The 25,680-nt window shown below is 37.8% G+C and overlaps 1 protein-coding gene across 2 annotated transcripts in view; it reads left to right on the forward strand.

The window, feature by feature from the left end:
• Nucleotides 1-25,680, forward strand: part of PTPRB (protein tyrosine phosphatase, receptor type, B) — a 130,486-nt gene that overhangs the window by 35,523 nt on the left and 69,283 nt on the right. The window contains exons 1-7 of one of the 2 annotated variants that reach the window (XM_010841514.1): nt 10-214; nt 307-580; nt 13,662-13,937; nt 14,613-14,864; nt 16,439-16,702; nt 19,946-20,215; nt 21,592-21,852. In XM_010841514.1, coding sequence (XP_010839816.1) covers nt 188-214; nt 307-580; nt 13,662-13,937; nt 14,613-14,864; nt 16,439-16,702; nt 19,946-20,215; nt 21,592-21,852 — 1,624 coding nt within the window. In that variant the 5' untranslated portion in view covers nt 10-187. Of the gene's footprint in view, nt 1-9; nt 215-306; nt 581-13,661; nt 13,938-14,612; nt 14,865-16,438; nt 16,703-19,945; nt 20,216-21,591; nt 21,853-25,680 lie in introns of those variants that run through there. The other variant, XM_010841513.1, reaches the window with a different exon arrangement.

The following is a 25,680-nucleotide window of genomic DNA, read 5'->3' on the forward strand; positions in this document are numbered from 1 at the left end:
AGAGGGAGGTGGCAGAATTTCTTCCTCTGCTTGGGGAACGGTGATCCTCTTCTGAGTCCCCAGCCAGACTGACAACTCGTGCCACAGAAGGCAAAAAGCCACCTTCTCTCTCCAGCTGCTCGGGAGAAAAAGCAGTTAGGGGAAAAGTGGCCACGCACTTCTTTTCTCTTGACTGGAGGGCGAAAGGATGCATGGGCTGAGGCTGGGGCCAGGGGTGAGTGGAGGCAGCTTGGGGAGCTTGCTACGGACTCATCCCTGAGCAGGGATAGATGGTGGGCTTCAGCTATTGTTCTGGTTCCTTTGCAGACTGGACTGGGGGAGCCAGTGAGATGCAACTTCACCTTGACAGAGTCCAGGGTCTCCAGCCGGTCCGTGTCTCTCCAGTGGAGAACTTTGGCGTTCCCCTGTAACTTTAACCTCACCTACAGCAGTGACACGTCGGGGGTCGCGTGGTGCCACCCTGTACGGATAGACAACACCACCTATGGATGTAACTCCGAGGATTTACAAGCGGGAACCATCTATAATTTCACTATTATGTCTCTGGATGGAGAAAAGAAAACTATGGTCTTGCAAACAGGTAAAAAGTGACAGGTGCAGCTGGAAGTCCAGGCCACTCCTGGCTGAGACCTACCTTTTCAAGCCAATGCTTCCTTTGAGTTCCAGGCATACAAAATAATGATAATAAAGGTAAAAACATCTGTAAGATTATTGACAAAGATTTCTACTCTCCTCAGATCTGGCAAGAAACAGCTTGGCTGACTTTCAGAGATGTCCCTAGTGCTGAAAACAGCGGACTAGCCACTTAAACAGGGAGAGCAGCAGAGAGAATAAGTGGGCTGTGGAGGGAATTTGTTAAAGTGGTGGGGTTTGAACTTCCAACACAAGAGTCAAGTCCTGGAATAATTTTAAGTCAGTGTTTTTAGAATAAATAACGGAAGTGCAATGATTAGGGATATGACTTTCCTCAACTTAGTTTTATTTTTGGAACCAGGACATAAAAATCATCAGGGATAGAATCATTCTTAGGGGGAAATTAGAAAAAGTCCCTCGAAATGAAGATATGAAATTTTTAATTTTTTTATCACTTGAGTAACTAAAACCATACAATATCAAAGAACATCTTTTGGTTACTCTGCAACCTAAATCAATCATTTTCTGTTCACTTTTGGTTAAACCTTCCATGCATGATAAGAGTGTCTTTCCTGCCTCGGTTTTCTTATCTGTAAAATGAGAGTGTTAGACTTGGTCATTGAGGTCCAGGTTCCAACCAACAGCTTACTTAGGCGGGGGCTGTTGTGCGTGTTACCTCATTAATCCCCAGAGTCACCCCCATATATGCTGTAAATCCGCTAATGACTTCCATGTTTTATAACCTTATTAGTCTTCCTTTTAACATTATCTTTATTTGTTGCCATAGAGAAGCCTGACTTTCATCCAGAAAGTCAAATTTAACTGAAAAATTCCAGAAGTTAAATTTAGAAATGTGTTGTGCTTGCTAGTCTTTCACTTTCAGCCTGAACCAAGATCACTTCTTCAGCTATAGTTCTTTGAGAGGTGTGAGAATGGTGAGTTATCAGGGCTGTCACAACAGAGTCAGGAAATGTAAACAGATTCATATGATAAGCCAATTAATTATTCTCTTATTAAGAATGCCCAGTTACTTCAGATGAAAGATAATTTCTGAGATTTGCAAGAACCTGAATTGAAAAGAGACACCACTTGTTAAGAACACAGTTGTGTTCTTATATAGAATCAAAGAGAGTCCAAAATCATTGACATAATAATAACATTTTACAGAAGTTTTAGTGGCCGGGTTTTTTAGTTATAAAGTTCTTAATTTCTTGGTATATGAAGGTAGTTCCGTAAACACTCAGATTGCTAATATTTATGACAGAACTTCTAGATGTGTTGTTTACATTTGATAAGGTGTCTGTATTGAATGGAGCAGAATGATTTTTAGAAACAGATGAGCCTTCAGAAGCTTAAGGGAGAAAAAATGAAGACATTAAGCAAGAATACATTGATTTAACCCAGAGGTTTTACTTTTTTGAAAAACAAAATTGATAAAAATGAACTCACTGTGGTGTCACTAGTTAGAATAAGTTTAGAGTTAATTAGTGCGTGTGTTTCAAGTCCAGAGACATTTGTGAAATGTAAGAAATATTTGCATTTTATTGACTATGTTGAATTAAAAAAAAGACAATCAGCATTCACAGTTGTTAGCATTCAGTGTCTCATCATTTTCCTTAAGGATTCATCTTTTACAGTACTACAAATAGACTTTTCACCACAAATTTTATGAGCTCCGTGCCAAATGTGAAGAATGAAATTTGATCAACAGTGATGTTTGTATAATGATAAGTTTTTCATAGTTATTTGTATGATGGTATAACCTTACTTAGGATTCTCTATATTTAAAAATAATTTACTTAACTAAATATTTTTTAATTAAGATATTTTTACAAATGTTTCAGAATATTTTTGGTTGATTATTTATTTTTTGTCAGCACTTTTTGTGCTTCCTATATTTTAAGGACATATGTGAGTTTTTATTCTAAGTTTAGAGAAAGTACTGGTATCCCTCTAGTATCAATTGGTAAGCTACAGAGATGAATGCCACAAATCATATTTTATTGTTATAAAAGCAGGATCAACTAGTCACATAATATTGAGTCTGAGATATAACTTCAGACCAAAAAAGTCATTCAGATATGTTGTCCTTTTCTTATTCCGTTATGCCTGTGTTATCATTACAGAGTAAAATAGAGTGAGAGCAAGGCATGATATGGCTGGAGATATAGCAGTTGCTTAGATTATCTCTGTGTCATTCCAAGTGGGATTTGTCTGGTTATTTTTCCTGGTAAATTATCTAAAAATAGTTATTTTAGTAATGTAGACATGACCTTAAAATAAAATTTAACTAAATAGGAACTATTTCAGCAACAGTCAGTTTTCACTCCAGATTTAAAATCAGAATTGGAAAACCTATGTGGATTCAAATTCAGTTCAACAAACATTTATCAGGCACAGATACTGTAGGGAATTAGGCCAGGTAGTGATTAATAAAGATGACAAAGCATGGTCTCTGTCCTTGTAGTCTTCCATAGAGGTGAGAGAAGTTCAGGATAAGGGTGGTGACAGAGCCTTACCACTTCTTCCCGTTGAATACCCTGCTCTGCTTCTCTTGGATGTATTTGGTCATAAACGATCAATGCAAGAACTGTAATAATTTGAAAGCCAAATTATCTAGTTGTAAATTATTAGAAACAGATTATAAATTTGAAAACCTCAACACTTCTGTTAATACTCTGTCCTCGGAATACAGATCAGAGACTGCAAACTGGTAGCCCCTGGGGTGTTGAAACAGTACGTGAGCCAAACAAAATCTACTATTTAGGCTCCTTGACACCCCCAGGGGCCACCAGTGCACAGCCTCTGATATAGACTCTGAGGACCCAGTGTTCACAAAAGTGTGGAGGTTTTCAATATTTGTTATCTGCATAATTTATTTCGATAGATCTTGTTTGGTTCATGTAATGTTTGTGAAAAATTCAGATTATTTCACCAGCATTAAGCTGAAAATTCACATAAATACCAGATATATTGATTACCTTAAAATATTGGAAGATTTGGCAAAACTTGATCATTCTGCCTGGACCTCTCTAAAGCTGAATTGTGGCTTTTCTCCTTTCAGGTACCAGTTGCCCCAAATCCCCTGGACTGGGGATTATTTATTTCCTTACCTTAAAGTATCCTAAGGACATTAGTGTTTGCTTACATGAACCTGTAGAGTTTTCATTTAGAAATTTGGGGGAATTTTTATCTTTCCACGAATAAGAAGTAGTTCTTCAGGACCTAAAATGGCATCTAGCCCATGGTAGGTGTTCAGTAAATATTGATTAATTGGATGGAAAGATGGATTGATGAATGGAGAGATGAATGGGTGGACCTATGAATGAATAAATAGATGATAGACAAATATTAATAAATGAAATTAATACTTTAGGGGGAAAATGTATGTAAAGAAAGTGAAAGTGAAGTTGCTCAGTTGCATCTGACCCTTTGTGACCCCATGGACTGTAGCCTACCAGGCTCCTCTGTCCATGGGATTTTCCAGGCAAGCGTACTGGAGTGGGTTGCCATTTCCTTCTCCAGGGGATCTTCCCAACTCAGGGATTGAAGCCAGGTCTCCCACATCACAGGCAGAGGCTTTACCGTCTGAGCCACCAGGAAAGCTGAATGTATGTAAAAATATGGTCTATTTTCCTTGGGTTATAGGTAAGTTATGGAGCCCAGGGAAGTAATCTGATGGTAGGGAACTTTACCAATAGGAAGAATATCTTTGTGTCATATACTTTCTTGTTAGTCACTGTCAGGTTCTTATCAATCAGCCTAGTGTGCTTTAGTCCTGTCCAACTCTTTGTGACCCTGTGGACTGTAGCCTACCAGGCTCCTCTGTCCATGGGATTCTCCTGGCAAGAATACTGGAGTGGGTTTCCATGCCCTCCTACAGGGGATCTTCCCAACCCAGGGATCGAACCTGAGTCTCTTAACATCTCTTGCATTGGCAAGTGGATTCTTTACCACTAACGCCACCTGGGAAGCCCTGCTAGTCAGCCTAGAACAAAAAGGCAAAAAAATTAGCTCTTTAACGTTAGCTCCTGTGTTTTTAACTTTTAAAAAACTTTAATTACCTAGTTACTATGTCAGTTATTATTTCCACCTCAACATGTTTTATTAGTTTACCAGGGCTTCCATAACAAAATACCACAGACTGGGTGGCTTTAACAATAAATTTATTTTCTCATGGCTCTAGAGCCTAGAAGTCCCAGATCAAGTTGTCAGCAAGTTTCTTCTAAGGCTCCTCTGACTGTCTTGCAGATGACCACCCACTATGTCCTTACTTGGTCCTTCATCTGTGTCGTCTATGATCTAATCTCCTCTTCTTATAAGGACACCGGTCATATTAGAGTAGGAAGCACCTTAAAGACCCCATTTTAATCAATTACCCCTTTAGAGATCTTATCTTCAAATACAGTCACATTATGAAGTATTGGTAGTTAGGGCTTTAACATATGAATTTTAGAGAGATGCAATTCAGTTCATAACACTCACGTAGCTCTAAACACAGGTCATTATTTTTCAGCACTGTCTGTAACCTATGGCATCAACATCTGTTGCAGGGTTTGTTATAAAAGCATATTGTTGGCTTCTACCTCATATGTGATGAATTTAAAAGTAGAGGGTGGGAAGATTTGGGAGAATGACATTGAAACATGTAAAATATCATGTAAGAAACAAGTTGCCAGTCCAGGTTCGATGCACGATACTGGATGCTTGGGGCTAGTGCATTGGGATGACCCAGAGGGATGGTATGGGGAGGGAGGAGGGAGGAGGGATCAGGATGGGGAACACATGTATACCTGTGGCGGATTCATTTTGATACTTGGCAAAACTAATACAATTATGTAAAGTTTAAAAATAAAATTAAAAAAATAAATAAATAAAAGTAGAGCCTAGGGTATCTGATTTTAAACAAATATCAAAGTGAATCATTGCATATTGAAGTTCAAGAGATAATGATATAGTTTTTCTATTATTCATTGGCATTAAGATTTTAGTAACCATTTCCTCTTATACCTGGTTAATTCTATAATGCTTAGAAGTATTTATTGTCTTTCCCAAGAAGAAAATAATACTCTAATATTTGTCTTGTACTCCTGTAGTATTTAAAATACTTTCATCTACCTTGTTTCATAAGTAAAAGTATAAAATATATATATTTAACTGATTGTTTATATATATGTTACATATATTGTTTATATATATATTTAATATATTTAAACATATATTGTTTAATTATATCCGCATGGCAATCCTGTGGAGGGAGTGTCATGAGACACAGGTTACATAGTGATTTAGAGATGAGTTCTGAAAGCAGCTGCCTCCATTCCTTACTAACCAAGTTGCCTTGGCCTAGTTATTAACCTTTTCTAATCTCTAAAATCGGGACAATAATAAAAGTAATGCTCACTTCATAGGGTTTGAGGTTTTGAGGTTTTGATTCAGACATAAATTCTACAACTGTTTTTGTTACATACTAAGTGTGAAATGTTTCCTGTTGTTACTTTCAGGTTGGAGACGAGATTGATATTCATAAGAATTAACTAATCACAAATCCATACTGTTAACAAACATAGACCTCGCCTCGAACCCTGACTTACTGGCCCCAACTCCTACTCCTATTCTTTCTATTACTCTGTAGAATGGATATAATTTTTAAGTTGGCTTTTGTTCTTTCAAATTACCTGTGATAGTTTGTTGTTACTTTTCAACTCAACTTTTAAAGAGAAGAAAATATATTACAAAATACTTTAACTCTATAGATACTTAGCCTACTCAAGGGTAGAATAATGATTAAAAGTGTGTTAGTGTGATGAAATAATATTGATTTTGATTGTGTTGTACTTCTGGTGATGGGCTTCAGTATTTAGGAATCAGCGATTTGCAAGGTATTTATTTCAGGAATTTTAAGGTCAAGTTGAGTTCCGTATATGAAATGGACCAACCTAGTTCTCTGAATGTGACTTTGTGTGTGTTTGGAAGCTTCTGCCATTAGTCTGACTTCTGTAGGTGGGCATGGCATTCTGCACATTACCAAAAAGTAAAATCTAATTTGCCCAGACGAAATGGAAGAAAATTTATTATGTCTTCCATTCCCAGACACCAATTCCCTGGAATCCCCCTGGGGGATAGAGGATAATGCTGACTACTTTCTAACATTGTAGGAGAAGTCAAGGCCATTCTATATGTAGGAATGTATATAAACAAAGATGAATCTATGCAACTGAAATTAACATGGTAGATAGACGTACAGATTCCCAGGGATTGGGGGTTTTGCTTTTGTTCTTATTCCTTCTAGACGGAAGAACCCAAATACATAAAAAATAAGCAGAATAGTATTATGAATGGCCATGTACTTACACATTACCTACTGTTAACCGTTACCAACTGGCAGACAATCTTGTTCCATCTATATCCCCACTCACTCCCTAACCATGTATCATATCAACACAGCCCAAGTCATTATTTAATTTCATTTATAAATATTTCAGTATGCATTTCTGAATGATAAGCATTATTTTTAACATAACCACAGTATCAATATCGGACCTAACATTAACAGTAATTCCTTGGTACTGAGATGTCCAGGTTCAGAAGCACACATCAAGCAACAGCACATGAATTTCTACATAAGAGAGACTTCTGGGCAGCAGTCTGTTTGGAAGAGGAGGCCAAAGGACTTCCCTTTATACTGCATTTATATAATATTGAGAAAATCTCAATTGGTTTTGCTTTTCTGCCACACCGCGTGGCGTGCAGGATCTTAGTTCCCCGACCAGGGATCAAACCCGGGGCCCCAGCAATGAAAATACTGACTCTTAACCGTTGGACCAGCAGGGAATTCCCAAGAAAACCTCCACTGTTAATATCAAAGAGAAGAGTGGGACTGCTGAAGGATATCCTGGGCCTGAGGGTATTAAAGTCTCTATCAGCTGTCAGGGTCCCCTCGGTGTTGACACAGTTCTCTAATACTCGACGGAAGTGAGCTTTTCAGTGCTGTAGTTCTTGCCTGGAGAATCCCAGGGACGGCGGAGCCTGGTGGGCTGCTGTCTATTGGGTCGCACAGAGTCGGACACGACTGACTTGACTTAGCAGCAGCAGCAGCTGAAGCTTAAACTGCCCTCTCACTCTGCAATGGCCTCTCTTTGATTTCTAAATCCTGCTTGACCTTCCAACTTGCTCAAGTTCATTTCCTTCATGAAGCCCACCTCTGAGATCTTCATCCTTGAATGTCATTCCCCTTGTGCATTTTCAGCATTGACACTGACCTGTGTTACCCTGAACAGCAAGAACAGTAGCAGTGCTCACACCAAGTGGCATTTTCTGAGGCCTCACCACATGCCTGGGCTATACTTAACACTTTGCCTCCATTACCTCTTAACACTGCAACTCTGTAAAGCAGGTGTCCCATTTTACAGATGAGGAGACTTAGCCTCGATGCAGTTAAGTGACTTGCCTAAAGTCACTGTTTAAAGTGACATCGTTGGGATTTGAACACAGGTATAGTGTGACATCAAAGTCAGCCTCCCTGATAAGTCACCTCTGTGTTTACTTTTTTCACAAGTCCTATGTGCCTGAGTAAACTGTAGACTCTCAGAGGCCAAATATGGTGACCTGTAAAATAATATGGTATCCCTCACTGTTGTTAATCATGATGCAGTGATTGTCTAACCTGATTTAATTTCAAGGCTGTTAAAACTTTGAAAGTTCTTTGCTACCTGAACTTTATGTCTAATGTATAAAGTTGATAAATGAAATGTATTATTAGCATAATATGGTATACATCATCTTATAAATCAGAAAGCTGACTATAGTCAAACTGCAACAAAGTAAAATAAAATCGTTGTTGTTTAGTCACTAAGTCTTGTCCGACTCTTTTGCAACCCCTTGTGCTGTAGCCCAGCAGACTCCCATGTCCATTGGATTTCCCAGGCAAGAACACTAGAGTGGGTTTCCATTTCCTTCTCCAGTGGATCTTCCTGATCCAGGGATCGAACCCATGTTGCCTGCACAGGCAGGCGGATTCTTTACCACAAAGCTACCAGGGAAGCCCTTTGAAAGAGATTTGCCTCTCTATGCATGTGTGTTAAGTCACTTCGGTCGTGTCAGACTGTTTGCGACCCTATGGACCGTAGCCCGCCAGGCTCCTTTGTCCACGAGATTCTCCAAGCAAGAATATTGGAGTGGGTTGCCATGCTCTCCTCCAGGGGATCTTCCTGACCCAGGGATCAAATCTGAGTCTCTTATGTCTCCTGCATTGGAAGGTGGGTTCTTTACCACTACTGCAACCTGGGAAGCTCTTCCTCTTTATAAATGTATTTAACTACAGATTGTGAGAGCAGTGGCTTTCTCATTTTCTTCTTCTGCCCATTTTCAAAAACCCATACCAAGGAATGGTTTGTGGCTTTTGCCTCACCCTGACTGTGTTTCCATGATAAAATTCCCAATTAGTTTATATGAATAGTTGATGTTCACACCGTTTTATGTAGAGGGCTACTAAATGCAGCTTCTGGTCTCCTAGCCACCCTGCTTTTAACTAGAATAGTATCATAATTCCTGTAAAGGTACAGAAGTTGACTCTGTAATCACATAAAATCACATAGATCTCTTGGACTGAAGTTAGTGCTGAAACGTAAGGTGTGTGTTGGAGAGGTGGGTGGAGGATAGTATCCTGCTTGAGGAGACCTTGAGTTTCTGTGGAGAAATTCAGACTTCATCTCATGAAGAATTCTTGGTGCTTCCTAGGAAATCAGGATGGCAGATGGGAGAGATATACAAAGCAATTATTTGGCAATAGTGGGAGAAAGACAGAAAATAAGAAAGACACTTGGAGTAATCCGACACAACACAAGGAACACCAGGTTAAGAGAGTAGGAGATAAAAAGGAATAGACAAGAAAAATAATTTTAAAAAATCGATAGAATGTTCCTGGATGTGGAATTAGATTTAGCTTTTATTAATGTTGTTATTCATTTATCTGTATTACAGTGTCCAAACCATCATCAAAGCTTCATCAAATGAAGCTTCTATAAATTTGTCTATTATTTTTCTTAGACATCTGGTTTGATTTTTTGCTATACTGACCATGAGACTCATGGTCATCATTTTCCACCCTGGAACAAGTAAGGTGTGATACAAAAGAACTCACTGGGAGCCAGATGTTAGAAGCTCAGCTGAATTACCTGTGTAATGTAAACGAGTCACTTAATGCCTCTTATCGTCTTCTCCAAAGCACATTGTAAATGACCAGATCCTATGCATGTATACTCTGTGCTATATGATTTCAAAAAAAGCTTTTGAAACTAACTTATGAATTGTCTGCTCTCTTGTTATAAGGCTAAGTTTATTTCCAAAATACATACTAACATTTTGAATTCTAAACACTCCTCAAATTCTTATAGCAATAGATAATAATGCTTTAATGGCTATACAAAAGAATTTTTAAAATATTACTTCCATTTTATACATGTGGGTTTTTCTCTATCCTTAAGTCAATTAAAAAAAAAAAAGGAAGAATCTGTTTTGGTTCAGGAATTTGACTAAACTTTATCAGAAAAAGCAAATCGACAGCAAACCTACTTATGAAATTCTAGGGCTTCCTGATAATGAAATTTACTGAAACTGAGCAGCTGAATACTGCAGAATTTGCATTTGGCACTCCACATTTCAGGTCTGTCCGGAAGCAAGAAATACAAACAAAGATATCTTAATTTTATGGCTAATGATAAATTTTGATATATTGATTGAGATTAAATTATTGATTTATGGTTTCCAATAGTTCTCATAGCTTAATAATACTTCACTGGTTACTGTATGTATGAGAGCTGTGGATGGAAAAACAAGAAAGGCTATAAATGCACACATGTGTACATTGGTAACTTTTAGCCATCAGCATAAATTATATAAGTCAAGTAGGGTTTTCTAATTACATATGATCTTCATATGATAATATTACAGACATATGACTAAATTTTCAAATAGCATTAAAACTCTCTTTCATATGTCTATCTAGGTATCTAGATAGATACCTATCTACATAGGTAGATGATATATAGATGGATAGGTAGATAGATGGACAGACAGAGAAATCGTTGAAATTAGCATCCTGATGGAAGTACCTAATTTGTTTCTAATCAAATATTGAAAACTTTAAAAAATTTAATACAGCAGAATTTTCCTTGGTCTTAGACTGAAATGTCTGAAAACTATTGCACTCCTGCTGCATGCATAGCAATAGTGGATGTTTGCCAGCAAAGGCCTTTATCACAGCATAAATGGGGTTTTAAGTGTTTGTTTCCAGTGCAGGTTCTTGCAGCCCAGGCACTTCCCAATCTCATTGTTCCTTTGTTCTAGCGGATGTACAAAGGGTTGACTGTTTTGTTTTCTGGCTCAGAGAGATTAGATAAAGCCTGCATTTCTGAACTTCACCCTCTAGGCACGCAACCTTAAAATTCATTTTTTATAGCTTTTATTTTGCAAATTATGTATGTTTAGATCATAAGGATCATAACGTCACTTTCTTTAACCGTTACCTGGCTGCGCTGTGCATGTAGGTGACAGTATTGATTCCATTTGAACAATCACTGGAAAGCATCTCTTTCTCTCGTTCTTGTCCTTAAAATGCCTCTTCAGCAAAAACGCATCACCTCAGTTGGCTATGACAAGGTTGCTCTTGAGTTTCTCGGGTTATGAGAACCTCATGATAACAAGGAAACTTTCTGTGAGGGGAAATTGTGTTCTTTCCTTTTATTATGGCGTCTATAATTGTAGACTGTTATGTAGGATAGAAAATTTAAATAATATTGCCACACATACACACAGACACAAACCCATACTGTTTTTCCTCAAGAACCCATAAATGAGAATCATCTTGGGAATTTTTTTATTTATTTTATCTTAAGGGTTAGAAAGTTCGTTCATGGGAATAAATTGATAAGATTTTTCCAAGGTTTTTTTTTCTTAAGAAAAGCGATTAATGCCATTATCAGTTTAGTCTCTAAAAAATATGGTATTCCAGTTTTGCCTCCATTCTGTCAGTGATTCGGAGGAAATTTCTTTTTTATGATCTCACAGACAGAATACGTTGTATATCAGGTGAAGTCTCTGATATATCTTGTTACTCCTCCAAACATTTAAGAATATAGGTACTGTTGTTATGTTCACCAGACAGGGGGAGAAATGGAGGCTTAGAAGGTTAAGTAACTTCCAGAGGGTCTCATGACTGATACATGAGGGAGCCAAAATTTGAATTGAGTTCTGACTCCAAAGCCCACTCTCTCTGCCACTACTTATATAACGAGATTGTCCCAACCAGAAGAGGAATAATAGTAATAGTAATAATAGCAAACATTGAACACCACATGCCAGACACTTTTGTAAGTTCTCTAGATAAAATACTCAATTTCATCTTCATAACAGATCTACTGAAAAGATAGTATTGTTATCAGCATTGCATAGAGGACACAGCTGAGGCACAGGGACGTTACAGAATTGCTATACAGCTACAAAGCGGGAGACCCGATTCAGGACTCTAGAGTCTACACTGTTTAGGTGAACCTGTGCTGCTAGGGTATAAACCACAGAACCGTGTCCTCCTAGCTCACCTGTGCTGTGGAGTCCCAAAGTTTGCTGCCTTGACTTAGCTGTATTTAGCCTATGTGTGGCATCTATGGGGAATATAGAGTAAGATTACCTTGTTCCTATTTATATTTATGCTAATAACAAGTGAAGACTTTCTTAAAACATATACTGTTCTAGGAAGATGCTAGAATTTCTTATTTCGTGAGTAAAATATAATTTACCAGATTGTAGATAAGAATTGAGATCACTATGCCATGCCACTAAAACAGTTAACCTGACTCTTGAAATTTAGTCTCCAGTATCTGGGGCTCATTTCTTAAAACAAAAGCCAGGTTGGATTTCTGAAAACTATGTATATGTTACTGTCAACATTTCTTCTCCCCATATTCAGGGTGAGGAGAGCCTCGTTGCTCAGATGGTCCCACAGCATCATCTGCTCTCTAATCTTATTGACTTAGTTCCTAACCTGGAGATGTAACAGTCATCCTAGTTCAAGTTCTACAGTGAAGATTCAGGACACAGGAAACAGGACTCCTCAAACTGACCCATGGCTTTGAGAATTGAAACTAAGTGCATAGCCAGGTGCAGGGCTAACCCATTCCCGTCTGCTCTAAGAGTTTTGGCAGCTCCAAAATGTCCCAGAACTCAAGTTTAAAAAAATCTAGGGACATAAGGAATCCCAATTTCTAAAAATATTTATTTGGCTGAGTTGGGTCTTAATTATAGCACACAGGATCTTCACTGCATAATGCGGGATCTTTCCTTGTGGTGCACAGACTCCCTAGTTGTGGGGCATGGGCTTAGTTGGTCCAGGACATGTGGGATCTTAGTTCCTCGACCAGGGATTAAACCCACATCCCCTGCATTACAAGCAGATTCTTAACCACTGGACTACCAGGGAAGTCCCAGGGAATCCCTGTTGTTGGGAGTATTCATTTTGGTGAACATACCTAACCTTGGCTTCATTATCAGGTTTGTATCTTTTGTGGCTTTCTGGTACCTAAGAACAACCCAAAGTTTTGTAAATGTAACCCCCTAAGCCCCACAACCTAAAAAAGAGAACATTTAGCAGACATTTTAAAATTATTTCTTAATATCTTTATTTTCTGCTGAGATTTTCAGTATTTATCCAGGAAGAGCCTGGATGTTTGTCAGTGTTTGAAAAATGCAAAACCTGCAAGCCAAAGAAAATGTAACCTTGCTTGGATCTCCAAGCTCAGAGATGTCGTAACAAAAAAGTTTTATTAGAGAAAAAGGAGTTTATATGACTAATAGCTAAGGTAGATTCCTTTTTTAAGTACAGTGGTTTGGAAGTAGTGTAAAATGCCCATTCATATCATGGGCAGCAGAGTTCTGAAAGCGTTGAAGGAAACTGAGTCTGGATTGTAGCAAGGTAAGAGTGCATCTGCAAAAGTCCTCAAGCCACCTTCTCTTTTTTGGTTTTTGCCCCACAGATCCTTTACCTCCTGCTAGGTTTGAAGTCAGTAAAGAGAAAACTACTACCACCAGTTTGCATGTTTGGTGGACTCCTTCCTCGGGAAAAGTCACCTGGTATGAGGTACAGTTACTTGATGATAACCAAAAGATACAGACGGCCCAAATTCAAGAAAGAGCTTCACGGAATGAATACACATTTTTCAACCTCACTGCTGGTAATAAATATAATATTGCCATCACAGCTGTTTCTGGGGATAAACGTTCCTCTACAATGTATGCCAATGGATCAACAGGTAAGATTTGTTTACATGTAGTTGGGTATTTAATAGTCTATACTCCTTTTGAAGTTAGATTCAGGAAAAAGGAGTAAGAATGCTGTGAGATCAACAATAGACAGACAGACAGACAGACAACGAAACTGTTTGATAATAGAGGAAAGACTGGACTGGAAACAAGGAGGTGGGATTGGGCTGCCCCCTTGCCAGGTGATTTTGAACAAGTTGTGGAACTTCTCTGGGACCGGAACTTTCTCCAGTCTTTGCTTGTACCCATGCTTCCCAGTATCAGTGGCACATTACCATTTCCTTCCATAACACACTGTCTTATCATTCACTCTCCACTGATTTTCTCTCCTGCTTTATTGCTCTTTCAATTTTTCATCTTCTATAGTTCTTTCTTTTCTCTTTTCCTTTTACTGCTATGCCACATCATACTTCATTGGCAAAATCTACCTTGATACCTGTTAAATGGGGGAGATAGACAGGTAAACTATGATGTAGCTTTAGGCTGTGGGATTTGAAAAGAGCGTTAATCCAGATCCCAGTAAAATGTCGAGGGTGCTATTTTCATTAGTTATTACACAAATTACAGAGAAGCAAAAATGAATGTGTGGTTTCAAATTAAATGTGTCTATATATTTTATAAGGAAATTATGAATAACACTTCGGAAATGCATTTTATCCCACTAGTGCCATCCCCAGTGAAAGATATTGGTGTTTTGGCGAAAACTAATTCGCTTCTGATTTCCTGGTCACGTGGCTCTGGGAACGTGGAACGATACCAGCTGATGCTAATGGATAAAGGGATTCTAGTTCATAGTATTGCCGTGGACACTACTTTCTACACTTTTCATGGACTGACACCTGGTCACCTCTATAATGTCACCATTGTTAGCGAGGCTGCAGGGCTGCAAAACTACAGATGGAAATCAGCCAGGACAAGTAAGTTTCCCTAGCTTTTCTGTACAGTAATAAGCTCAATTCAAGGAAATGTTTAATAAACAAGGTTTATTATTTGAATAGTGGTAGTATAGGACAAATTAAAATCCATAAATTATAAAGGACCTTAATATGTATCCATATTTCTACTTAGAGAAAGAGGGATTCCCTTTTATTCTAAACTTTAGGCTAGCCCTTGGCAGCGTTATGAAATAGCAGAATTAATCATGGATATAGTCTCAGCTTCTCTTTTTGTTTAAGGATTTTTACTTCTCTTAAACCAGCATTACTGCCTTTGTGACATCACTCACAATGAACCAGGATTACTGTTCTCAGTGCTATACAAACACCTACTCCTGTGAACCAGCCATTTTCCAAACCTTCTCTTCTATGAAGCATCTACTGAGACCCAATTCTATAGCTGTTCTCATAGGCTGACGTAGCAAGAAAGCTAATCTGTGCTATGCTAAATCTTAATGAATCGTGTATATACACACATACTCATTCGTTCTTTTAATCAGTATTTGTAAGGTGCAAACAATATACTCAACATTGTAGATACAACAGTGTCCAAGAAAGACAATGTCTTTGCCTTCATGGAGCTTCCATCCAAGTGGATTCTAATGCTTCTAGTCAGTCTACTGTATTAATAAATCCCCTCCTTTGGGAAGCTATGTAAGTTTAAGAGAAACTCTAAAATATGTAGTGCCTTAGACAGTATTCTAGGGAGAGAGTTCCTGAAACTATAGGAGGTTGGTAGGAAAGATATTTGAAGACATCTATATATTTACATATTTTTATATAACACTTAAAAAATATGTATATATATATAGTAGCAAAAAAGTACCATATATCTTATTATTTATGTATATCAAGAGCAATTACATTTCTAATTGGCCTGTGCAAAAACAGTGTGCTATATCCATTATTTTAGTGAAACATGATTAATTTATATTGTACCATTAGTGAGGCTCAAAATTATAGCATAGGCAAAAGTTAGAAAAAATATTCACCAAAGTGTCTCTTCTTTGTAATCATTTCCTTTGATGAAATAATAGCACAAGTCTTAAGCTTTAGCTTTATCATGATTTAATATGAAAAAGAAAGTACTTGCACAAAAATTTACGATACCCAATCAATCAACCAGTCTATTTATTATGTACTTGTTATTAAATACATGAAAAAAGATGGGTAGAAATTAGGCAGATGACTGACTTCTTTCAGGAGTCCACTTAAAGAATTTCAGAACTGGAAAAGACCATTTTAAGTTTTTTTGACCCAAGCCATCATTAAGCTAAGGGCCCCTAGGCTTAGTGATATAGAGCTGTCCAGGGTTGCCCAGCCAAACTATGGCCAAATTTGAGCCAGAATCTAGGCTCCTGACTGCCATGTTTGTGCTCTCTCCACTAGCCAGACAACCTTTCTTTGGTTTTGTAGTATTTTTTTTTAACGTCGTGAAGTCATTTTCTTCAGAGCAGAGAATGTGGCTTATAGAGATTAAAATACAGGTCAGAATGTGGCCATAAGACTGATATGACATCCTGAATTAAAATCTCTTTCCTGTTCTTCCTAATTAGCCCCCATGGAAGTCTCAAATCTGAAGGTGACGAATGAAGGCACTATGACTTCTCTAAAAGTCAAGTGGCAAAGGCCTTCCGGAAATGTGGATTTCTACAACATTACCCTGTCTTACCAAGGGACCATCAAACAATCCAGAACATTAGCATCCCAGATTACTGAAAGTCAATTTAAAGACTTGACCCCTGGACGACTTTATCAAGTCACCGTCAGCTGTGTGTCTGGTGAATTAGCTGCTCACAGGACAGCAGTGGGCAGAACGGGTGAGTCTAAGGCTCCACAAATTCCTTAGTTGCTCAAATCACTCTCTGATCCATCTTAGAATGGGATAAAATAGTTCAGTTCAGTCGCTCAGTCATGAGCACTCCAGGCCTCCCTGTCCATCACCAATTCCCAGAGTCTACTCAAACTCATGTCCATTGAGTCGGTGATGCCATACAACCATCTCATCCTCTGTTGTCCCCTTCTCCTCTCACCTTCAATCTTTCCCAGCATCAGAGTCTTTTCAAATGAGTCAGCTCTTTGCGTCAGGTGGCCAAAATATTGGAATTTCAATTTCAACATCAGTCCTTCCAATGGACATTCAGGACTGATTTCCTTTGGGATAGACTGGTTGGATCTCCTTGTAGCCCAAGGGACTCTCAAGAGTCTTCTCCAACACCACAGTTCAAAAGCATCAATTCTTTAGCACTCAGCTTTCTTTATAGTCCAACTGTCACATCCATACATGACTACTGGAAAAACCATAGCCTTGACTAGACAGACCTTTGTTGGCAAAGTAATATCTCTGCTTTTCAGTATGCTGTCTAGGTTGGTCATAACTTTCCTTCCAAGGAGCAAGCGTTTTTTTAATTTCATGGCTGTAGTCACCATCTGCAGTGATTTTGGAGCCCCCCAAAATAAAGTCTGACACTGTTTCCCCATCTATTTGCCATGAAGTGATGGGACCAGATACCATGATCTTAGTTTTCTGAATGTTGAGCTTTAAGCCAACTTTTTCACTCTCCTCTTTCACTTTCATCAAGAGGCTCTTTAGTTCTTCTTCACTTTCTGCCATAAGGGTGGTGTCATCTGCATATCTGAGGTTATTGATATTTCTCCCGGCAATCTTGATTCAGCTTGTGCTTCCTCCAGCCCAGCGTTTCTCATGATGTACTCTGCATATAAGTTAAACAAGCATGGTGACAACATACAGCCTTGATGTACTCCTTTTCTTATTTGGAACCAGTCTGTTGTTCCATGTCCAGTTCTAACCGTTGCTTCCTGACCTGCATACAGATTTCTCAAAATAAGTTAGAAGGAAAAATTTTTCCCACCTTGGGAAGTATAGTCTACATAATTCCTACATAGACTGAGAGTGTCTATGAGTGAGGACCCCCTGTGCAGAGTCAAGCAGAGGGTTGATTGCATTCATATGAGTTTTTTAAGCAAATGGATTTGGGTTCATTTCTGAACAATCTGTATTACTGGCTCTGCCCTGTGCTCTTTCATGTCACACTACTTAAGTAGCATAAATGAATTAGAACTGATACTAATCAATAAAATATTTCTGTTCAACTCTTATAATGAGGGCTTTGTTGTTGTTTATTGTTCAGTCACTCAGTTATGTCCAACTCTTTGTGACCCCATGCTTACCAGGTTTCCCTGTCCTTCGCTATATCCTGGAGCTTGCTCAAATTCACGTCCATTAAGCTGGTGATACCATTCAGCCATCTTGTCCTCTGTCGTCCCCTTCTCCTCCTGCCTTCAATCTTTCCCCGCATCAGGGTCTTAACCATGTTTCCCATAAATTATTTTATTATGCCACCAAACATTTATTCAGTGCCTTTCTTGTATAAATTATAGTATCATGCACTTTCAGAGTTATTAAGATGGTAGAGTTCAGCAAACTACATCCTTCAACCAAATATGGTCTGTGACCTTTTTTTGTGCAACCCCAAACTGAGTGGTCCTTACATTTTAAAGAGGCTTTAAAAAGAAAGAAAGAAAACAAAAGAAAAATAGAAATATATGGCCTGACAAATCTGAAATATCAATATTTACTTTGCTAACTCTTATTTTTAAAGAAGTTACATTTTAATCACATGAATGTAGAATATGCACACAATTTTTTAAAAATATTACATTTTAATGATGTAATTATATTGATGTTTCCATGGATCAGGCACTGACTGAACACTTTACAGCATTATTTCATTCAGTTTTCACCAAAATCACTAGAGGTCTTATTGTTATCACCAGTTTATAGATAATTCAGAGAGGTCAAATAACTTGTCCATAGTCATCCAACCAGTAAGTCGTGGGGTTTAAACCAGACTGTCTGATTCCAGGGTCCATTGTCTGTGTTGTTGGAGATGCCAGGTAAAAACCATAAATATGGTCAGAAAGAAATGAGAAGCTCTCTTTCAGAAGATCAGTAAAGATTTTGGGGAGGCAATAACCTTTAACTGGGACTTTTAAAATATGAAGCTCTTGCCAAGTTAAGAGGGAAAAGAGGGAAGGGCATTTGAGGTATGCTGCTGCTGCTGCTGCTGCTGCTGCTGCTAAGTCGCTTCAGTCGTGTCCAACTCTGTGTGACCCCATAGACGGCAGCCCACCAGGCTTCCCCGTCCCTGGGATTCTCCAGGCAAGAACACTGGAGTGGGTTGCCATTTCCTTCTCCGATGCGTGAAAGTGAAAAGTGAAAGTGAAGTTGTTCAGTCGTGTCCGACTCTTATCGACCCCTTGGACTGCAGCCTACCAGGCTCCTCCGTTCATGGGATTTTCCAGGCAAGAGTGCTGGAGTGGGGTGCCATTGCCTTCTCCTTTTGAGGTATAGGGAATAATAAAAACAAAGACACAGTGGCAGAGGAGCCCAGGCGATCTAAGGTCTAAGGATGAGAAACTGGAGGCCAGCGTTCAAGAGTGGGGAATGAGGGAGGAGCCCTGCATGGAGACTTCAGAATGAAGACTGTCAAGATCTGGGCTCTGATTTAGGAGAGCTACAAACTCTGCATCAAAGACTTGATGTTTTATTCTGGTTATCTATATTTATCCAAGGTTAATGGAGAAACTTGAATGTTTTGAGCAAAGGAATAATAAGATCAGAGTTATATTGCTAGAAGATTAATCTTTTCAATTGGAAAAGAAAGAAAAGTTTTGTGACCACTGTCTTCCAAAAGATACCACATCCGTCAATGTCACTGTCATTAGAAGCAACATCAATATTGTCTCTAGGGCTGTTGTATAATTAAAAAAAAAAAAACAGAGCATTTGTATCACCAGGTTATTAATAGTGTTACAAAAGATCGCATTACTGATATATTGCTAAAATGATTTTAGCAAACATTTCTCACATGTCAGATGGCTCCAAATTACTCATTTGCAATTCACAAACATCAGGAGGAGATAGAAATGTTTTGAATTGCTAGTATTAGATTTCTTATCTACTGTTGCCCATGAAAAGTGAACAAGTATCCTTACCTTTGGATTTTAGTATCTCCTTGTGACATCATTTCACTATTTAGTTCCACAGAAAGTTGGGGACCTGGAGGCAAATAGCAATGGTTCTACGAAGTCCCTGGTAGTAAGCTGGTCGCCCCCTGCTGGAGACTGGGAGCAGTATCGTATCCTGCTCTGGAATGATTCTTCGGTGCTACTCAACATCACCGTGGGAAAGGAGGAAACACACTATGTCATAGATGACGTGGGGCTTATACCGGGAAGACGGTATGAGATAGAAGTCACTGTGGAGAGTGGAAATCTGAAGAATTCTACGCGTTGCCAAGGCAGGACAGGTAAGCAAATATTATGGTGTTAATGACTGACAGAACCTTAATTTGGACCTTCGTCCAAGTAACTCGGGTAACCATCAATATCTTACCCCAGCATTCCCTAGATTTGAGACATTTTAGGCTGGTAGACTGAAATAGGTTGGTAATGTTTAATTTTGTCAAATTAGAACAATAGAAATCACTTCCGCTAGTAAGTCCATTGTTGTATAAAAGAAAGACCTTTTTTAACATCAAAAGAATAAGGAAACAATCTGGGTGAATCCTCCCCACAAAGTAGATATTTGATAACTATTTCTTGGTAGTTAGTGTTAAGAGAACCACTGGCTTGACCCACTGCTGACTAATGGGGGAGTTTCAGGTACCCCAGAAGAGTTGTTAAAGCAATGAGGGATATATTCAGATTTTAGGGCAGAGGAGAGTTTCTGAGACATGGATTTCGGTGTTCTTGCTGTCACCATTACACTGTAATTCCATGGGCAAGTCACAACCTCTCTGAGTCCATTTCCTCAATTCTCAAATAAGAAAGTTGACCTCTAAGCTCAACATTTCTATGCAAATCCCTGTGACATGGAATATGCCACACATAGAGTGAAATTCAAATATATTCTCTCCTAGTCTTGCCTGATAATAAGGAAATAACTACACTGATGCAGTGTTCTTAGAAGAATGTCAAAGAAAAGGACCAAGACATGTCTTTAGCTTGCCAACTGTGTCTTCCAGTCATCTCTTCATTTTCCAACTGTTAATATCTCCTGGATGATGATCAAAAATAAATGACCCAGTAATTTCCAAGAGTACTCTTTTGAATCCTTATTTCTGGTTATGTTACACAAACAATGTTTTTTGTGATTAGCTTTCTTTTTTTTTTTCTTTTTTTTGCTAAATGCTTAAAAGTATTCAGAAAAGAAATGTTCGACTAGAACACTTCTGTGGATGGAAGGGAGCAGGTCTCTAAAGAAATACTCAAATGTATCCGAGTAAATCAATGACCCAGACATTGCTGTTGTTCAGTTGCTGAGGCGTGTCTGACTCTTTTCTACCCCACGGACTGCAGCACACCACGCACTGTCCTTCACCATCTCCCAGAGCTTGCTCAGACTCATGTCCATTGAGTCAGTGATGCCATCCAATCGTCTCATCCTCTGTCGTCCCCTTCTCCTCCTGCCCTCAATCTTTCCCAGCATCAGGGTCTTTTCTAATGAGTCGGTTCTTCATATCAGATGGCCAAACTATTGGAGCTTCAGCACCAGTCCCTCCAATGAATATTCAGGATTGATTTCCTTTAGGATTGACTGGTTTGATCTCCTTGCAGTTTAAGGGACTCTCAAGAGTCTCCTCCAGCACCCAAATGACCCAAATGTCTACTGCTTTTTCCTCAGTCCCCCTGGCTGTCCTTCACCTCCGTGTCAAACATGCCAATGAAACCTCGCTGAGCGTCATGTGGCAGACCCCTGCAGCAGAATGGGAGAGATACATCGTCTCACTCATCGACAGAGACCTCTTATTCATCCATAAGTTGCTTCCCAGAGATGCCAGAGAATTCACTTTTACTAACCTGGTGCCTGGACGAAAATACATAGCTACAGTCACCAGTATTAGTGGAGACCTCAAAAATTCATCTTTAACAAAAGGAAGAACAGGTAATATTTTAAAATAAATTTTAGACTTTAAAAGTATCCTGTCTGCTGAATTATGTAGCATTCATCTTATAAATGTTCATTAAGAGCCTATTCAGTACTGGGCATACTGGGCATTGTGTGTGTGTGTGTATATATACATATATATACACATACATTCATGTTTCATGTTTTCCATATATTTGCTCTCTGGGCTATAGTCTGGATAATTTCCTCAGATCTTACTTTTAGTTTATTAATTCTTTTTTTCATTTTATCTGATCTGTTTGAAAGTCCACCCACTGAGTTTTAAATTTCAATTGTTATGTTCTTCACTTTTAAATATTTTCTTTGGTTGTCTTTCAAATCTGTTTTGTATTCTGTTGCTCTTTCCATTATCCCCCCTCTATTTCTTTAAGTAAATTAATGGCTTTTATTTTCAATCTATGTCTGATTAGTGCAATATCTGAAATCATCAGTTCAGTCCTGTTGTTTATTGAGTTGCCTGCCTTTGCCCATGGTGTTTACTTCTTCAAATGTTTGGGATAATTTACTTTAAACTCATATATCTTGGATTTTTATTTTGTGGGAATTTTTTTGAGATAGGTTTCAGAAGGAATTTTCTTTTCTTGAGATTCTTTCAGGTGCACAGGATTTTTAGCAACTCAGACATTTAATCATAATTATCAGCCTGAGGTTTTTGATCACCCAGGTTTTATGAAGTTGGGTTGCAAACTCACTGAAAATGTGATGAATTCTCAGTGGAAGTTTTTTTTCTCCCAATAGTAAGGAGGCTGAAGTATATGGGGAACAGGAAGGAAATATTTATTTCACTTACATTTAGAATGCAAGCTTTCAGGATTCAGTATTATGCAGAGTCACCTATGAGGTTCCTCACCCTGGAAAAGTCCTATTCATAGTTCCAGCAAAGCTATAAAATCAAAGCTTAGATTTATATTTGAAAGGTGCCCTCATGATGAAAGTCTGCTTCAGCTATCCAGTTACCTCTCTCACCTTATTATGGGTTTCTGAGAATTCATTACATCCTTGACAGCTCATTCATATATTTACATTTTTATGTTTTGTCCAGCATGTGCATTTGTGCTTATTGAGGGCATTTTCATGGTTTGTGCCAGAAATGAAAGTGTTTTTGTAGTGATTTCCCTTGCTGTGCAAGAGCTTTTAAGTTTAATCACGTCTCATTTGTTTTTACTATTATTTCTCTTGCATTTAGGGGACAAATCAAGAAAAATATTATTACAATTTATGTCAAGAGTGTTCTGCCTATGTTCTCTTCTAGAAGTTTTATGATTTCCAATCTTACATTTAGGTCTTTAATCAATTTTGAGTTTATTTTTGTGTGTAGTGTGATGAAATGTTCTAATCTCATTTTTGTACATGTAGCTGTCTAGTTATCCCAGCACCACTTGTTGAAAAGAATATCTTTTCTTCATTGTATATTCTTGCCTCCTTTGCCATAGATTAAATAGCCATAAGTGTGTGGATTTAGTTCTGGGCTGTCTGTTCTGTTCTATTGATCTATGTGTTAGTATAATCTGAACTGTGGCTTGATATCTCCAGCTTTGTTCTTTTTTTCTCAAGATTGCTTTGATAATTCATGGTTTTTGTGATTCCATGTGAATTTTAGGATTTTTTTTTCTAGCTTTGTAAAAAATGTCATGGATATTTTGGTAGTAATTGCTTTAAATCTATAGATTACTTTGGGTAGTATGGCCGTTTTAAACATTATTAATTCTTCTAGTCCAAGAGCATGGGATGTCTTTCCATTTCTTTGTATCATCTTCAGTTTCCTTCATCAATGTTTTTATAGTTTTCAGACTTTATATTTCACCTCCTTGATTAAGTTAATTCTTTGATATTTTATCCTTTTTGATTTGTGGTTGTCATGGGATTCACATAAACTGACCTATAATTATATCTACTTGGTTTAGACTGGTAGTCGTTTAAGTTCTCATGCATTCTGAAAGACCTACATTTTTTACTTTCCTACCCCACATTTTGTGGGTTTGATACCATATTTTACATCTTTTGCTTATCCCTTAATTGTATATTGTTATTATAGTCACATTTACAATTTTTTGTCTTTTAATGTATGTACTGGTTTATTTAAGTGGTTGATCCTTCATTCTTATTATATATTTGCCTTTTCTAGTGGGAGTTTTTCATTTCCTATAGATTCTTACTTCTTTTCTATTTAAAGAAGACCCCTCAACTTTTCTTTTAGGGTATATGTAGTACTGATGAACTTTTAGTTTTTGCTTGTCTTTAGTTTTTGCTAATCTCTACTTGTATTTTAACTGATAATCTTGCTGGGTATTTTAACTGATAATCATCCAATCTTAGGTTGGATGTTTTTCCCTTTCAGCACTTTGAATGTATCATGCCACTGCCTTCCGGCCTGGAATATTTCTGCTCAGAAATCAGCTGACAGCCTTATAGGGATTCCATTGTGTATGCGTCTTTGTTTTTCTCTTGTTGCCTTTAGAATTTTCTCTTTAGCTTTTGCCATTTTAATTATGCTATATCTTGTGGCTTTATTTGGGTTCATCTTATTTGGTAACTTCTGTGCTTCCTGAACCTGCATATCTGTTTCTTTCTTCATGCTTGAGAAGTCTTCAGATGTAATTTCATCAAATACATTTTCAATCCTCTTTTCTCTCTCTTCACCTCTGGGACCCCTATAATGCAAGTATTGGAACACTTAATGTTATCCCAGACATCTTTTAAATTGCTTTCATTTTTTAAAATTTGTTTTTCTTTCTTTGTTCTGATTGAGTTAGTTTACATTATTCTGTCTTCTAGATCACTTATGTGTTCCACTAAGTCTGTTCCTCATTCCTGCTTAGTGTGTGTTTTTTTTTTTTTTCTTTTATTTCAGCTATTGAGTTATTCATTTCTGGTTGGATCTATTTTCTGGTTCCTTGTTAAAATGTTCACTGTTTAGATGAACTTTTTCCCTAATTCAGTAAACACTTTTATTACCAATGTTTTTAATTCTTTGCCTGGTAAATTGTTGATTTCTGTTTCATTCATTTTGGGGGGGATTTACTTTTTCTTTTCAGTTGAGAGTAGTCCTCTGCTTTTTCACTGTGCTCTCTGTCCTCTTGTTCTACCATCTTGATCTCCCCCTCTGGCTTGTCTTTTCCTTAATTTATTAGTGTGTCTTGCAAAACATGAGTTTTTAACTTTGGTGTCCAATTTGTCAATTTTTTATTTTATGAATATGCTTTTGGTGTCATATCTAAGAAGTCTTTGTCTGACACAAGGTCATCAAAATTTTCTCCTAGAAGTTTCATAGTTTTAGGTTATAAATTTAGGTGTATTATCAATTTTGAATTTTTGTGTATATGTGAGATATGAGGCAAGGTTTCTTTCTTTGCACATGAATAGCCAGTAGTTCTAATCCTCTTCGTTGAAAAAGACTCTCCTTTCTTTACTGAATTGCCCTTGCATCTTTAAAAAAACATCAGTCTACATGGTCTATTTCTGGATCCTCAATTTTTTTCCATTAGTCTGTTTACTTTTTTTCCAACATCACACTGTCTTCATTACTGTAGCTTTCTAGAAGTCTTGAAATCAGATGATGTTAGTCTTTCAACTTTATTTTTGTTTTTCAAAATTATTTTGGCATATAATTTCTTTGCTTTCACATGTAATTTAGAATTAGAATTGAATCTTTCAACCCATGTACAGTAAACTATTTTACTTAATATGTTTATATTTTAATCAAAAAGTCAGTGATTTCTGAGAAAGGTTGTGCCAAGATTCTAATCCCTTTGCTTATCTCTCATAATTCTGGGAAGAGGCACAAAGGAAATGTTGATCAAGTGC

This window comes from Bison bison, unplaced genomic scaffold (genome assembly GCF_000754665.1).
Source record: "Bison bison bison isolate TAMUID 2011002044 unplaced genomic scaffold, Bison_UMD1.0 scf7180017864163, whole genome shotgun sequence".
Lineage (NCBI taxonomy): Eukaryota > Metazoa > Chordata > Mammalia > Artiodactyla > Bovidae > Bison > Bison bison.